At 45.1% G+C, this 14,298-nt stretch overlaps 1 protein-coding gene across 2 annotated transcripts in view; it reads right to left on the reverse strand.

Annotated features, from left to right (window-relative positions):
- The window catches only part of Slc44a3 (solute carrier family 44 member 3), a 68,469-nt gene that overhangs the window by 42,216 nt on the left and 11,955 nt on the right, over positions 1-14,298 (reverse strand). For both annotated transcript variants that reach the window (XM_005357208.3, XM_005357207.3), the window contains exons 6-9: positions 11,078-11,238; positions 9,687-9,776; positions 7,676-7,800; positions 6,636-6,822 (exon numbers count right to left, since the gene is read on the reverse strand). In XM_005357208.3, coding sequence (XP_005357265.1) covers positions 6,636-6,822; positions 7,676-7,800; positions 9,687-9,776; positions 11,078-11,238 — 563 coding nt within the window. The remainder of the gene's footprint in view (positions 1-6,635; positions 6,823-7,675; positions 7,801-9,686; positions 9,777-11,077; positions 11,239-14,298) is intronic.

Below are 14,298 nucleotides of genomic sequence, written 5' to 3' on the forward strand. Positions count from 1 at the left end.
TGCTCCCCCTCCTTCTGCTCCTGATTTGGACCTTGAGATTCCTGTCCGGTGCTCCAATTTGGGTCTCTGTCTCTGTCTCCTTTCATCACCTGATGAAGGTTAATATTCAGGGGGATGCCTATATGTTTGTCTTTGGATTCATAAAAGGTTCTTATCTGAGGACGGTAATGACTACTTCTCACACTCCTGTGACTCCATCTCATCCTGCCTGACTCTAAATGCGACACAAGTAGCCACCACTGGCAAATGTAATCAATGGATACGGAGCTAAGGAAAACGCGTGACGCACGGTTAACTACACATGACTTATAGGTTATATGGTTCCAAGGCTGAAACCAAACACTTACGGAACATCTACAGTACACTGGCATTTTGATGGATACTGGCTATTAGGAGGATAAATGGCAGCTGCACAAGACAACCAGAAGATCCCGCCTCTGAGAGTCCGAAGGACTTAAGGGGACCGTGCTGGATTGCGCATCTCGTCTTCTAGACAACTGCTTTATAATCTCTCCGCCAACCACAGAGCCAATAGCTTCACTTCCTGACACTCTAAGAAAAATGAGGCAATCGGAAGACCTCTCTGCGTGCCTGCCCCCACCCGTGCTTATCGAGGAGACCAGAATTTCACCTTGGCCCTTGAGAGGGTAAAGCTGCCCCTCCCTGAGGCTGAGGCCAACCCTGTCATTAGATCCCACACACTTGAGAATGTGTCTTCGCAAGTCTGTTCTTCTCCATCAAAATACTCCCTTTCCTGAGCCATTCTTAGCTCTTCTCCATTAAAAACGATCTATTCTGGACCACTTCCTTGGCTCTCTTTCACAGTCAGATCCCTCCAGATTAGCCATCCACACCAGATCCTTCCAATTCCTTTCCTCTGACTTTTCTGCTAAGAGTCTCTAGTCACGGCCCCCTCCCCTCCCCGCTTATCTACAATCACAATAGCCTGACCTCCAAGGTTCTGTAAGACACCCACGCTGAGTTCGTTGTCCTTAGCTTAGCCGTGGAGCCACTCCCGTGCCCTGGAAACCCTTTCCCAGAATGCCACTCTTGTCACCCACCCCCAGTCTTCACTGTCAGCCCCCTTTGCTCCCCTTCCTTATCTCCAGAGCCCAGTTAGTTATTTTCCAGAGCAAATCTAGGCAAGTGTTCTACGACTAAGCTAACCCTTGGCCTTCTCGGGCATCTTCGCATTGAATTGTTCCAAAGCACAATCCTTTATCTACTCCCAAATACTGTTTATATGTTCCTTCTGAACTTCAGACTCATTGCTTATTAGAAAGATACACCGAGTTGCTAAAACATAACGCTCCAAATTAATTTCTACTCGGGAAATGCCCCTCTCAACTTCCCGCCTTTTCTTAGTTAATGCCCATCTCTTCTTCCAACTGCTGAAGTTAGAGAAGACACAAAACACCCAAAGCCGTGACCGACTCTTCTGCCCCCCACCTTTCATCTAGTACATCGGCAAATATCCCTCACTCTGGAGGAATTGCAGAACCCAGTGTGTGACTCTGCGCCACAAAGACCTGGTAGCCACGCACCCACTGTCTCTCCCCATGCTGCACTGAGATGAACACGGGGTCATGTTTCTGTCCTCCAAACTTCCCATCTCACACCCCCAGGGTTGGACTCCATTCCTTCTCTGACTTCAGTCTGCTCTCTTATTTTTTTAAAAATATTTTTATGGCTTATTTAACTTTATTTTATGTGCATTGGTGTGAAGGTGTCAGATCCCCTGCAACTGGATCTTTAGACAGTTGTGAGCTGCCATGTGGGTGCTGGGAATTGAACCCAGGTCCTTTGGAAGAGCAGTCAGTGCTCTTAACCACTGAGCCATCTCTCCAGCCCCTCAGTCTGCTCTCTTAATGACACTATTCTAGCTGAATGTGCTTCCTTCCTGTACCCCAGAACCCCCTTCTTTACCGTCCTCTACCTGGGACATTCTTCCTTCCCTAAATTAGCCTTGTGGCCCTGTCTACACCACTGTCATGTCCTTGTTCAAGAATCTTTCACTCAACCTTAACCCTAACTTTAATCCTAAAGCTAAATTAAAAATTGAGTTCCTGTCTCCTCAGGCATTTGCTGTTCCCATCCTCTGATTTGATTTTCCCCACATCTCTTATCAATTATTATGGTCATTTGCTTACTTTACTTAATGCATGTTTTCCTCTGTCTTCTGAAAACTTCATCGTCCACATGTTATAATAGGATTCTTTTTTTCATTTTTCAAGACAAGTTTTCTCTCTCTATAGTCCTGGATGTCCTGGAACCTACCATGTAGACTCAAAAATTTACATGTTGTGCCTCCCAAGCGCTGGGATTAAAGGAGTGTGCCACCACTGCTTGGCTCAGGATTTGTAGCTCATAGTAAATGTTGACTAAGTGGGTAGAGATAGAGATCAATGGATATTCTGCAAAGGACATATTCTAATTTTTAGTTTTAATTTTACAGGTATGGGTTCTTGCCTGCATTTATGTCTGAGCACTGGTGCCTATGGAGGCCCGAAGAAGGTGCCATATCCTCTGGAACTGGAATTATACATGGTTGTAAGTTGCCCTCTGGGTGCTAGGAATTGAACCTGGGTCCTCTGGAAGAGCAGCGATATGGTTCCAGTCTCCAACATATTCTATTAAAGATGTTTGAGGCAACTTTCTAGATCCCTCTGGAATGCACTAGAATAACCTGGATAGAATTCATTATACACCTAGCTGTAGCCTTGATGTTACTGGCAACTTTCAAAGCATTTTGAGAGGCTATATTGGTACACTGATATTGTAAATGACAGATTTATAAGGAAGACAGACCAGCCAGCTAGGACAATTCCGCAAAGGGAGCAGACACAACTGGAAAAAACTCAGTTTCCTAGAATATTCTGTATATTTTCTTGGAGCTTTTCTTTCTTTCTTTTATTAAATATTTATTTATTTATTATGTATACAATGTTCTGTATATATTCTGTCTACATGTATGCCTGCAGGCCAGAAGAGGGCACCAGACCTCGTTACAGATGGTTGTAAGCCACTATGTGGTTGCTGGGAATTGAACTCAGGACCTTTGGAAGAACAGGCAATGCTCTTAACTGCTGAGCTATCTCTCCAGCCCCCTTCTTGGAGCTTTTCTAGAAAAATGGCTCATGGGTCCTACTGAGTCTGTGGCCTTCTGACCCCAACCTGGCTCTGCCTCTGCTCTGGTTACAGGACAATTAGTGAAAACAAGAGGAAAATGTCATTGTCTTTAATGTTCAGCAGATAGCTACCCATTCAGCTGTAACACCCTGAGCCAAGAGACAGAGAAAGAGCAAACATGTCTCTCTCCTCAGTGGGTAATAGCTGTGCTGGCTAGTTTGACAACAGTGTGGCACAAGCTAGACTCATCTTAATGGGGAACTCTTGCCATGGGCGGTCCAGAGGAGCAGCAGGTTGCTGTTGAAGTTCAGGTGTGAGCCCAGCAGTAGGGAATCCTCTGATCGACCAGTCTCGTTTAGGCAAGACCTCGGAACTACAGACCCTGGAATGTCTTTCGATTCTGCTGTGCCCTTACATGTTTGCTGCAGCTCTCTTTCTCTGGACTCTAGCATGGTGTGAATGGACGTGGGGAGATCTCCACTGCCTTTAATATAGTGCATTTATCTCTTGGAAACAGCCCATTCTACTGGGCATTTTTACCTGTGGATTGTCAAGAAGATGACCCCTCCCTAAGCTGTACTGTCTAGTCTGATAATAATAATGAAAACTTATACAGAGTTTTGATGGATAAAAATAAATACGAGGGTATTATTCACATCCAAGGTCTGTGAGTCTCATCTAAGGAGCTGCATAGATTGTAGCTCAAGTTAATGACTGACAGTTGAATCCCAATAGCCCGACTGGTTTAAAATCTTTTAGCCTTAATGTCGGGAGATGCGTTCACAGGTCTCAGAGTGCATCAGAGCTGAAACAAAGCTCTGAAAACAACAAAGTTAGACTAAGATGCTTTTGTCAAATAGCTTTGAGGTGAAAAACCCAAGAAGACAATCTAAAGGTTTAGAAAGGCACGTGGTGGAAAGTGGAACTCTTCAAGGTCAGGGAACAAGAACAAAGCAGCCCGGTTATTACTGGCTGATGTTCTCGCCCTGGTAGGTTTGGTTGATGACCAAAGGTGACGATTAATTCCTTATACCCATTTATGTCCTCAATCGCCTGGTGTAAAAAACTATTAATGAATAGGTATGTACCCTAAAGTTTTAAAGTAGAGCTGACTGATTCTTTTTTTATGAAAAAGTTTAGGTTTGTAATTTCTTTAAGATTTCTTACAAGAGTACCTTTCAAGATAAGTAATAAAGCAATTGACCCTTTCACTGTAACTACAAAATGCAGCCTGCCCGTAAAAGATCTGACAAAAATACCTTGATTGCCACACGGTTAATCTATAACAAGTTGCTTGGGTATGAATGCATGTGGGTTCTTGGGATAATTGTTTTTCACCTGTAATCCATAAAGTGTTTGATCACGTGAGGGAGATGAAAAACATGTTTTCACCTATAATCATTTGCTTGAGAAATGGAATGCAGCTGTTTTGACTCCTGGTCTGCCTGGGAGATTCTGTCGGGGTAGAGAAACTGTAAAACAACATGAGATAGAGGAGAATAAAGATGAGAAAAAATAAAGAAGGAAACCATCGAGAGAATTTGTGAGTGCCTTTTTCCCTAACCTCCCTCAGATAGAAAAGTTTAGCCTCCCCAACTCCATGGATTCCTGCCAAAGCCCTGTGCTGCTGGAGGCTGGTCCCCCAAGCAGCGGTAGAATCTCAACTGAGAAAAAACGCTCCCACCAGATTTGCCTATGGGTGCAGTTTCTTGATTGATGATTGATGTGTGAGATTCCACCTGACCCTGGGAGGTACCACTCCTGGCCTGGTGCTCTGGGAAAGCAGGCTGAGCAAGCCAGTAAGCAACACTCCTCCATGGCTCTGGCATCAACTTCTGCCTCCAGGTTCCTGCCCTGTTTGAGTTCCTGCCCTGACTTCCTTCAACATTGGACTGTGGTGTGGAAGCATTCACTAAATAAGCCCTTTCCCCCTTAAGTTGCTTTTGGTCATGGTGTTTTATCACAGCATGTAAAAACTCCTTAACTAAAATGGCAACACATTGTTTTTTCCTGCTATACTGAGAACCTTGAGACATATGACATATTTATCCCTCTTGCTGAAGAACGGGAGGGACTGCTGACTTGCTTCCTGCTATATTTCAAGTACCTGCTGAGGATACCCCCTCACAACACTCACACAACCTCACTCTAGGTCATAGAGATCCTGTTCTCTTATATCACGGCCCGAGAGGACATTAAATGACACCAAGAGTCACTGTGCACTGTCTATCTGCATCCTCTGGCAAACATCCGTTCCCAAGATGTGGAAGTTGCTCCCCCTTCTCACAGGCACAGCTGGGGCATCTTCCTAGAGTCAAGAATTGATGCAGTTGCTGGCCCGCTTGGCCCAGAGCCAAACCACTGACACTGGATGAAGAGGTCTTGGGGAACAAAGGGAACTCTGTGCTCTTGGGCAGCCCGTGAGTGTGTGGAAAGGAGGCTCAGGTGGCCTGAGGGAGTCCATGACCCTGGAGGACAGCTGGGCGGGATGGGGCAGCTCTTTGTGGTACCTGCTCTGCTGTGAAGGCAAAGATCAGCTTACCTGGTGAGCTACATTCAGTTCTAGACACCCAACTTTCTTTTCCTTCCCTGAGGTTCCTCTCATCCGTGCCCACTAGGCTCTTATACTAACAGAGAACGATCATACCCTGACACACGGTCCTACGAGGTGGCTGTGGAAAAACAGGCTACCTTCAACCAGAGAAAGACCTGCCTCCCTGCCTTAACTCTGGGTCCTTGTGGCTGAGGCCGTCAACGTTCTGTTGCTGGGCCCATGGAGGAGAATGTCACGGGGTTCCAAATTAGCAGTTCGATCCCAATTCAGCTTTGGGCCGTAACTCCATGATGTCACCTTCATTTTCTTCTTGCCCAAGATCAGGCCCTCTCCTGGTATTCTCTCAACCTGCCCTGGTCTGTTTCTGATGTTCTGGCAATTTCCAGCCTTTCTGCTCGCACAAGTGTGTACGTACCATTCGAGAGAGCGTGCCATTTGAGAGAGCTCCGCAGTCAGCAAGCCGTGGTTCATCTTCGCTGCATGATTATCAGCCGATGACTTACTACATCTTTCATTTTCTGGCTTAACTCTTGAGAATGGTAGCCAAGGATGACCTTGAACTTCTGATTTTCCTGCCTCTACTTGCAGAATGCTTATTTTTACAAGCAAGTGCCACTTCGCTCAATTTGTGAGGTGCTGGGGGGGGGGTTGAAACCCAGGGTTTTGTGCCTGCTAGGGAAACGCTCTATTCACTGAGCTATAGTCTCCAGCAGGAAACCTGAAGGCATCTAACAGTAGCCTTTCTATGGGCTTTGGTTCATATTAGTTCCACCGAAGTTTCTAACCCTGACTGACATCACTAACCCATGAAACCCAGCTTCCCCAAAGACAACATAAAAAAGACATGGCAGAGCCGCTGGCTCCACCACTGTCATCCCCAGACACCCCTGGTCGCACAAGAGATTTGGCGCTCACAGGGACGGGCTGACAGTTCTAAAACAGTGACACCTACCAGCAGTCCCCAGGCTCAGCAGCACAGCCACCCAGAGGACCCAGAAGAAGACAAGGGCAGCAAACGTCCACAGTGGCTGGAACAGCAGGGATGGACAGCTGCTGATGGCTTGATTTGTGACGCGGAGAAGCTCGACTGTCAATTTCATTCTCTTTCTGAGGGTGAAAATCAAGACGAGGAGAACCGCCTGTGGAGGAAGAGGTCAGAGTGAACCACTGCAGGGCAGAGAGGCACTGGGTGGGGCTGAGAGCAAACTGTTGAGCTGGCACCGAGCAGCTCTCTTTGAAGATATTCATTACTTCTCTTATAACTGAATAGATAAAGTCCCAATCACTAACTAAGCCCCTGCTCTGTACTGGCCCCTGTGTGAGATCCTGCTGTCACAATAGCGAACAAGGCCTAAACCCTTCCTAAAGGAGCCAATCTGAGTTTGAACGTGAGAATAGGCTCTTCAAAGGTCAGGGGAAAAATGGCCCCTGTGTGAGATCCTGCTGTCACAATAGCGAACAAGGCCTAAACCCTTCCTAAAGGAGCCCAGTCTGAGTTTGAACGTGAGAATAGGCTCTTCAAAGGTCAGGGGGAAAATCTTCTATTTTTCCCTCCTCCATGCCACGCACCCAGAGATGGGGTGCAAATAAGCAAGAGCATATGAATGTGACATAAAAGGAGTGTTACTTGATATGCCATCTTGACCGGGTTTCCCCTCTCTAGATAGAAATAGTTGTAAGTCTCTCAGATTAAGGAAACCTCCGCCCTTCACTCCTGCCTCATCCCGCCTTCTGTACTATTCTCTTCCTGGTCAAGCTTCTTGGTTTTCTTTGTCATTGCCTGTCTCCCACCTCTAACCCCTATCTCTTTATCTACCACAAATTCCTTGACCTCAACACTCCCCTTAAACTGTTTTTCCTTAGGTCACAGGATGTGACCTCTGGAGTAGTAAGTCTTCTGGAATATCCGAGTTGTTATTGGCTGGAATTCAGTAACCTGGATTCAGAGCTGATGGCGGTTACTCAATTAGCTTTTGGAAGGGCTTGTCTTACCGTCACGACTGTCGTAATGATGGCAAAGGCCAGCATGCACTTCATATTCTCCCTTTCTGTGTCCAATTCTGTGCTGAGGTCGTTGGTGTAGTCGTAATACAACCACCATAAGACGCCGCAGACAACTGGAAAACAAAGTGAGCGCAGGCTTGGCATGTGTACTGAGATTACCCACTCTTTTACACACACACACACACACACACACACACACACACACACACACAGAGTGATACCCCACACCAAGTCCAGCCATTTCTGACCCAATGATCTTGTTCACACAGTAGGTCCTAATTCCCCAAATACCTTGGAACCCATCACTTCTCTCTGGATGATCCAGGGAAAGCCAGGTTAGCCTGCAGAGAACCTGTTAATTCCAGGTAGCTACAGGTCTTTAGCAGACACAGAGACCTAGTCCCGTGATGAGTCTGAGTATAATCAGGAAGGCGTGGTACCAAACAGAACGGCGAGAGGAAGAACGTTAGAGTCTAAAGTCTATAGTATTCACGTAGGTTCTTCTGGTGAAAGCTCCTGGATGTGGGGGACTGGATGTTGGCTCCTTACCCACAAAGGTGTGCCATTACACAGCCCATGGAAATCATGTTATCAGAGTTCCACTATGAAGATACACTCACACTATAAACACTCTGCCTTTAGATAAAAGCCTGACCTTAAATCATCACGATTGTAACTCTAGGGAGGTCAGAGTTGTCTACTGATGGTAAACGGGGAGATGGATGATATAGCCTTCTCTAGTCACAGTGGCCAGAACTTGCTGTGATTTAGAACTGAAATGTCCCCCAGAAGCTCATGTGTTGAAGTTTAGACCCCTGGCTGGATTTAGCCTTGGCGTTATCAGGAGGCAGAAGAAACGATAGGTAGGATCTACTTGGAGGAAGTGGGGTATGTGAGTCGTGTTCTCAGAAGGCAGAGGGGGATCCTAACTCTATGACTTAGTGACCATGAGGTAATAATCAGCTTTAGGCTGTCACACACCTCCATCAGAAGAATATTGCTATAGGCTTGGAACAAGGGAACCTAGTGACTGTGGATTGAAACCTCCAAAACTGTGAGCCCAAGCCAATCTCTCTTTAAGTGATTTGCTCAGGTGTCTCGTCACAGAGTTGGAAAGGCTAACGCAGGAATCCAGGGCCCTGGGTGGCTGCCTGAGCACAGAATGAAATATTCAAAGGGATAAAACACCGTCATCATATTGGTCATTCAAAATGAAAATGCCCTGTATCAGTTGGAATATAGGGCCTCTATGTTCTCCCTCAAAACTCCTGGAGACAGTTATAACCGCTTATAAGGAAAAGAGGGGTCAACATAGGGTCCCCTGGTCTCTGCTCCTTCTCAGCCTTGGTCTTCAGATGGACCAGAGCCTTTGTGTGACAACCATGGGTTCTCATGGGCACACAGGGTAAGTGTAGCACAGAATAAATCCTTCAAAATGAGAGAAAAGAAAGATTGAGACAGCGTCCCTAAACGCCATGGAACTTCCTCTGTGGACCAGGCTGGCCTCAAACTTGCAGATATTCATTCACCTGCCTCTGCCTCCCTAGTGATAGGACTAACGGTGTGCACCAACATGCCAGCTGGAATTCTTCCTTACAGTGTATATAAGTACTAATAAAATATTTTTTTGTTTTGTTGTTTATCTGCAGTGCAGGGGATTGAATATAGGGCCATGAGCAAGACTCAAGCACTGAGCTCTGACCTCATCCCAGTATTATGGGCTCCAGGGTCACTCAGCTGGTAGGCTTGTCTCAGAACTACACAATAGGTAGAATCAAGAATAGATTGGGTATTAACACTCCTTGGGAGGTAGAAGCAACTCTGATTGTTCTCCCTGGGCCTGTTTTTTCTCATATTAAAATGATGGGACTAGACTGTATCCCCATCTAAGACTCTTGTTAGTTAAAAATCATAACAAAACAAACAAAACCACCAAACTTTAAATTCTATACTTACTGGAAAGATGTTTTGTTTACTCAAAAAGAGTAGAAATACTTACACAGCAATCCCAAAATAACCAACGAAATGATAATATGGACCAGAAGCGTGGAGATGAATCGGAAAGTGAGCATCATGGCCAGAGACAAGGCTAAAAAGGGAAGCATAGCACATGAGGCTGGGGGCAGCAAGGTGGCAGGGAAGAGAGGGGGGTAGAAAGGGCGCTAAACATAAAATTGTGATGCCCGAGCCCAGAAAAGTGAGAACTCACAGGCTTACCCAATATCCAAGTAGCTTGGGAAACCTACCAAATACAAACATGGCAAGCTAAACCCAGGCCCCCCCCCCCCCCGAGGCCTGTGACACAAGTCTGCTATGGTAAGTAGGGTCTGAAAACGCTTTCTTCTCAAGTTTGAATAAAGATAAGTAATGAATAAATAAATAAATGTGTTGTTCCACAATACCTGAAACATAGATTTTTTTCTTATAAGTCAAATTAACTATTTAAAATTTTACCATATGTCAGTCTTTTGTCTTTTATGCTGGGCTATGTAAAGTTCTAACTTTGTTTTTCCTTTTATTTGGGTTTTTCGAGATAGAGTTCCTTTGTGTGTAGCCCTGACTATCCCGGAAGTCACTCTATAGACCAGGCTGGCCTTGAACTCACAGAGATCCACCTGTCTCTGCCTCCTAAGAGCTGGGGTTAAAGGCTTGCACCACCCTTACCCAGCTACTAAGCAACATTTTTAAACAGGCAGGAATACATTGATGACTGACCAAGAAGTCTCTTCAGCTTGGAAGGCCTGCTCCCGGAAAGGGTGGAGGTAGCGACCTACAACATTTGTCCCAGACTGCGTGGCTTTAACCTCTTCAGACAGGAAATTGGCTCTTAGCCTCAGCAAGGTGAAACACAGCATGGAAGCCACAGGGTCAAGTGTGGGCAGCTGCTTCCCCAAACAAACAAGGGAGCAGGCCTTTGCTCAAAGCAGGTGGGGCTCCATCAGAGCTAGGCATCCCGGACATCACATCTGACGCTATCATGGACACACACTCCTTCCTTTCCCCAGCCAGAGGACTTTGATCTCCTAGACTGACAAGTGGAAGGCACACTGGGCAGCAGAACTGGTGTCTGGCACCCCTGATGCTTGTACTTTACATGGCCAATGCAGAAAGTGGCCATGTTGTATTTGCTTATCTCTCATGCAGCTAACAAAAGGCAGGAGCCAGGCCAATATATTAACTACACAGGGCAGCTTCTTGGCTAACAGCCAACTAACTACTCTTCCTTCCTACTGCCCCCATCCACACTTGAATCTTCGAACAATTCTGCAAAAAAAAAAAAACCGAACAAGCTCTATATTTAGACGCTGGTTCTCATTGCACAATGTACAGGAGTGCTGGAAAATTTGGTATTCCATATACAGTTAGTAAATAAGATGAACGGAGAGTTACCGAACGTGAAGACACACAGGCCGAGGATGGTGTCTCTTCCCGCCATTATTCCACTTAGAATTCGATGGAGAGCGTCGGCATCGTTTATCAAGACTGATGCAAATAAGGAATAGCACTCGGGGGTCTGAGGGATGCACCGGTTAAACAGGGGGAAGGGCTTGCTGGAAACAAAAGGTAGAACCCATGGAAAAGAAATCAATCATTTATCTTTAAAAATATTTCTATTCAAAATTTCCACGTCCCCAAACCAGAAGCTCAGCATTTATAAAAACGATTTTACGACTAATGAGATGGACCAGCAGGTAAAGGCACCTGCTCCTGAAGCCTGATGACCCGAGTTCAATCAGGATGCTGTCCCCTGACCTCCACATACGTGTGATAGCATCTGCCACTGACCCAGTTATGCATGCCTACACACACACACACACACACACTCACATATACACACACTCACACATACACACACACACACACTCACACATACACACTCACACATACACACACTCACACATACACACACACTCACACACATACACACACACTCACACATACACACACTCACACATACACACACACTCACACATACACACACACACACTCACACACACTCACACACACTCACACACACTCACACACACTCACACACACACACTCGTGATATAAATAATAAAGTTTTGCATCCTGCTTGTAAAGCAGACCTAAGAAAGACAGGCAACCCTGCTCGTCATGGTGATTAGCTGGTACTCACATTAGAAAAATTGATTGAGGGAAACACTAGACTCCTGAAACTGCTCTTTATTTTGGTTTTTTAGAGGCTGAATGACAGCCCATAGGATATTTACATATCACCTTTTTTAAAAAAAGAATAAATGGAAACATTTGTATTTTCATGTTTTGGTCCTTAAACTATCAACTCCAGCGCAAGAACAAAATCAATCACCCCCTCCCCCTCTCTCTGTGCTGTATGTAGATGGTTGTGTGTGTATTTTTATAGCTGCAGCTGCAATAAGTCCCCTTATTCTCCTGCAGATCTGACTGGTCATTTTCATTTGTTTGTTTATCTTTTTTTTTTTTTTTTGGTTTTTTTTCGAGACAGGGTTTCTCTGTGGTTTTGGAGCCTGTCCTGGAACTAGCTCTTGTAGACCAGGCTGGTCTTGAACTCACAGAGATCCGCCTGCCTCTGCCTCCCAAGTGCTGGGATTAAAGGCGTGCGCCACCACCGCCCGGCTTTGTTTGTTTATCTTGAGAGGCTGTTGTCAAACTCATTATGCAGCCCAGGTGATTTTGAGCTCTTGATTCTTCTGCTGCGTTAGTCCTGCACCACCATGCTGCGTTCACACAGTGCTGGGGATTTGAACCCAGGGCTTTATGCAGGCTAAAGCAAGTACTCTACTAACTAAGCTGCATTCTTAGCTGAAGTGATCTGATTTCTACAACTATTACAAGGGTTTGATCCTGGTACCATGGGACATGCACCTTTGTGTCCCACTCCTTCCATTTGGGTGTTGCACAGGTCAACATATTAACCCTTTGTGCCTAGCACTACACACTCATTGGACATAAAACTTGCTCTTCTGTCTTCCTGGTGATTGAGTTGTTTCCAAATACCAAACATAAGGATGCTATAAACATTCACATACGTATCTTATATTTTTGGTAATGTATAATTTTCATTCTCTTGGGTATTGACTTAAATGTGGAATTTAAGTTATGGGTTATGTAGTATCTATATGCTTATATATAAGAAGCTATCTCATTTTCCCTGGAGACTGGCCTCACCATTCACACTCTTCCTGAACACACACATATGTGTATATATGTTTATGTGTGTATGTGTGAGTAGATATATATTATGAATGTTCTGATTCCATGTCCTCAGCAGTTCTTAATTTTGCTTTCCGAATGACTAACTCTTCTAGTAAGGGTGCTGTCCCATTAGAGATCATCTCTGCCTGCGTCTTTTTCGTGATTCCACTGAGCTGTTTGTCCTTTTGTTACTACTCAAAAGTGGGGTTCAGTTAGATGTGGCTCACTGTCATTTTTTTAATCCCTAAAGTTGAAACACATCTCAGTCCATTTGTTCATGTATTTAAAAATGTTTATTCTCTAAAAACTTTACTCTGTGTGTGTGTGTGTGTGCACATGCATGTGATGTGTGGGGGCTAGCGGACAGTCTCAGGCTTTGATCCCTGCCTTCCCCCTTGTCTTAAACATGGTTTTTTAGTTTTATACACACCAAGTTATCTGGCCAAAAGCTCCTGGGGATTCTCCTGTCTCTACCTCCATCTCCTCAGAGAAGCACTAGAATCACAGACGGATGCTCTGCTGCATCCAGATGTACATAGATTCTTAAGATTCAAACTCATCTTCATGCTTGCGCAGCAAGCACTTTAGCCACTGAGTCCTCCCCTCAGCCCTGGCATTTCCTATGACTGCATCTGCACTGACCCACAACACTAAACACATACACACCACTCGAGGGAAGAATGTTTTATTCTGACGCATGATCTCGGGGGGTTCAGTCCATGTTTGCTTGGCCCCATGTACTTGAGATTACCATAGTGTTCATGGTGGAGGACATTCTTCACCTTGTGATGGACAGGAAGCAGCGAGGGGAGAAGAGGATGCAGTGAGCAGGAGGCAGGAGGGGAGCAGAGGTAAGAGACCCTGTAAGATGCCGCGTCTGGTGACCCACTTCCTCTGGCTAGGTCTTCCCTGCTGAAGTTTCCATAACCTCCCAAAACATCCCTGTTACCTGAGAGCAAGTGCATCACACACGAGCCCATGGAAGACATTTCACAGTATGACTCCATAAACCATAGCACCGATAACTTTATCTTCTCTATGTTTGTAGAATAATCTTATCAGTTTCTATAAAACTCATATTGGAATGTGCTGGACATATAAAACAATGTTAAGAGAGATGACATTCTAATGCTGTTTATTGTGTGAACAGAGCGTGTTCAACCATGGACACAGGCTCTTTCATTTCTCAGAGCAAGATCTTAAAATATTCAGCTAAGATCAAGGATTTGTCTGTCAAGTTTATTTCTAAGCTTCTTTCTTTTTAAAAGTTCTGGTAAAGATGGACTTTGATGACTGTTGAACTGTTTGCTAGTAGAATCCAAAAGACTTTTTTATTTATTTATTTTTATTATTTATTTATTTATTTTTGTTTTTTTCGAGACAGGGTTTCTCTGTGGCTTTGGAGCCTGTCCTGG

This window comes from Microtus ochrogaster, chromosome 21, assembly GCF_000317375.1.
Source record: "Microtus ochrogaster isolate Prairie Vole_2 chromosome 21, MicOch1.0, whole genome shotgun sequence".
Classification (NCBI taxonomy): Eukaryota; Metazoa; Chordata; class Mammalia; order Rodentia; family Cricetidae; genus Microtus; species Microtus ochrogaster.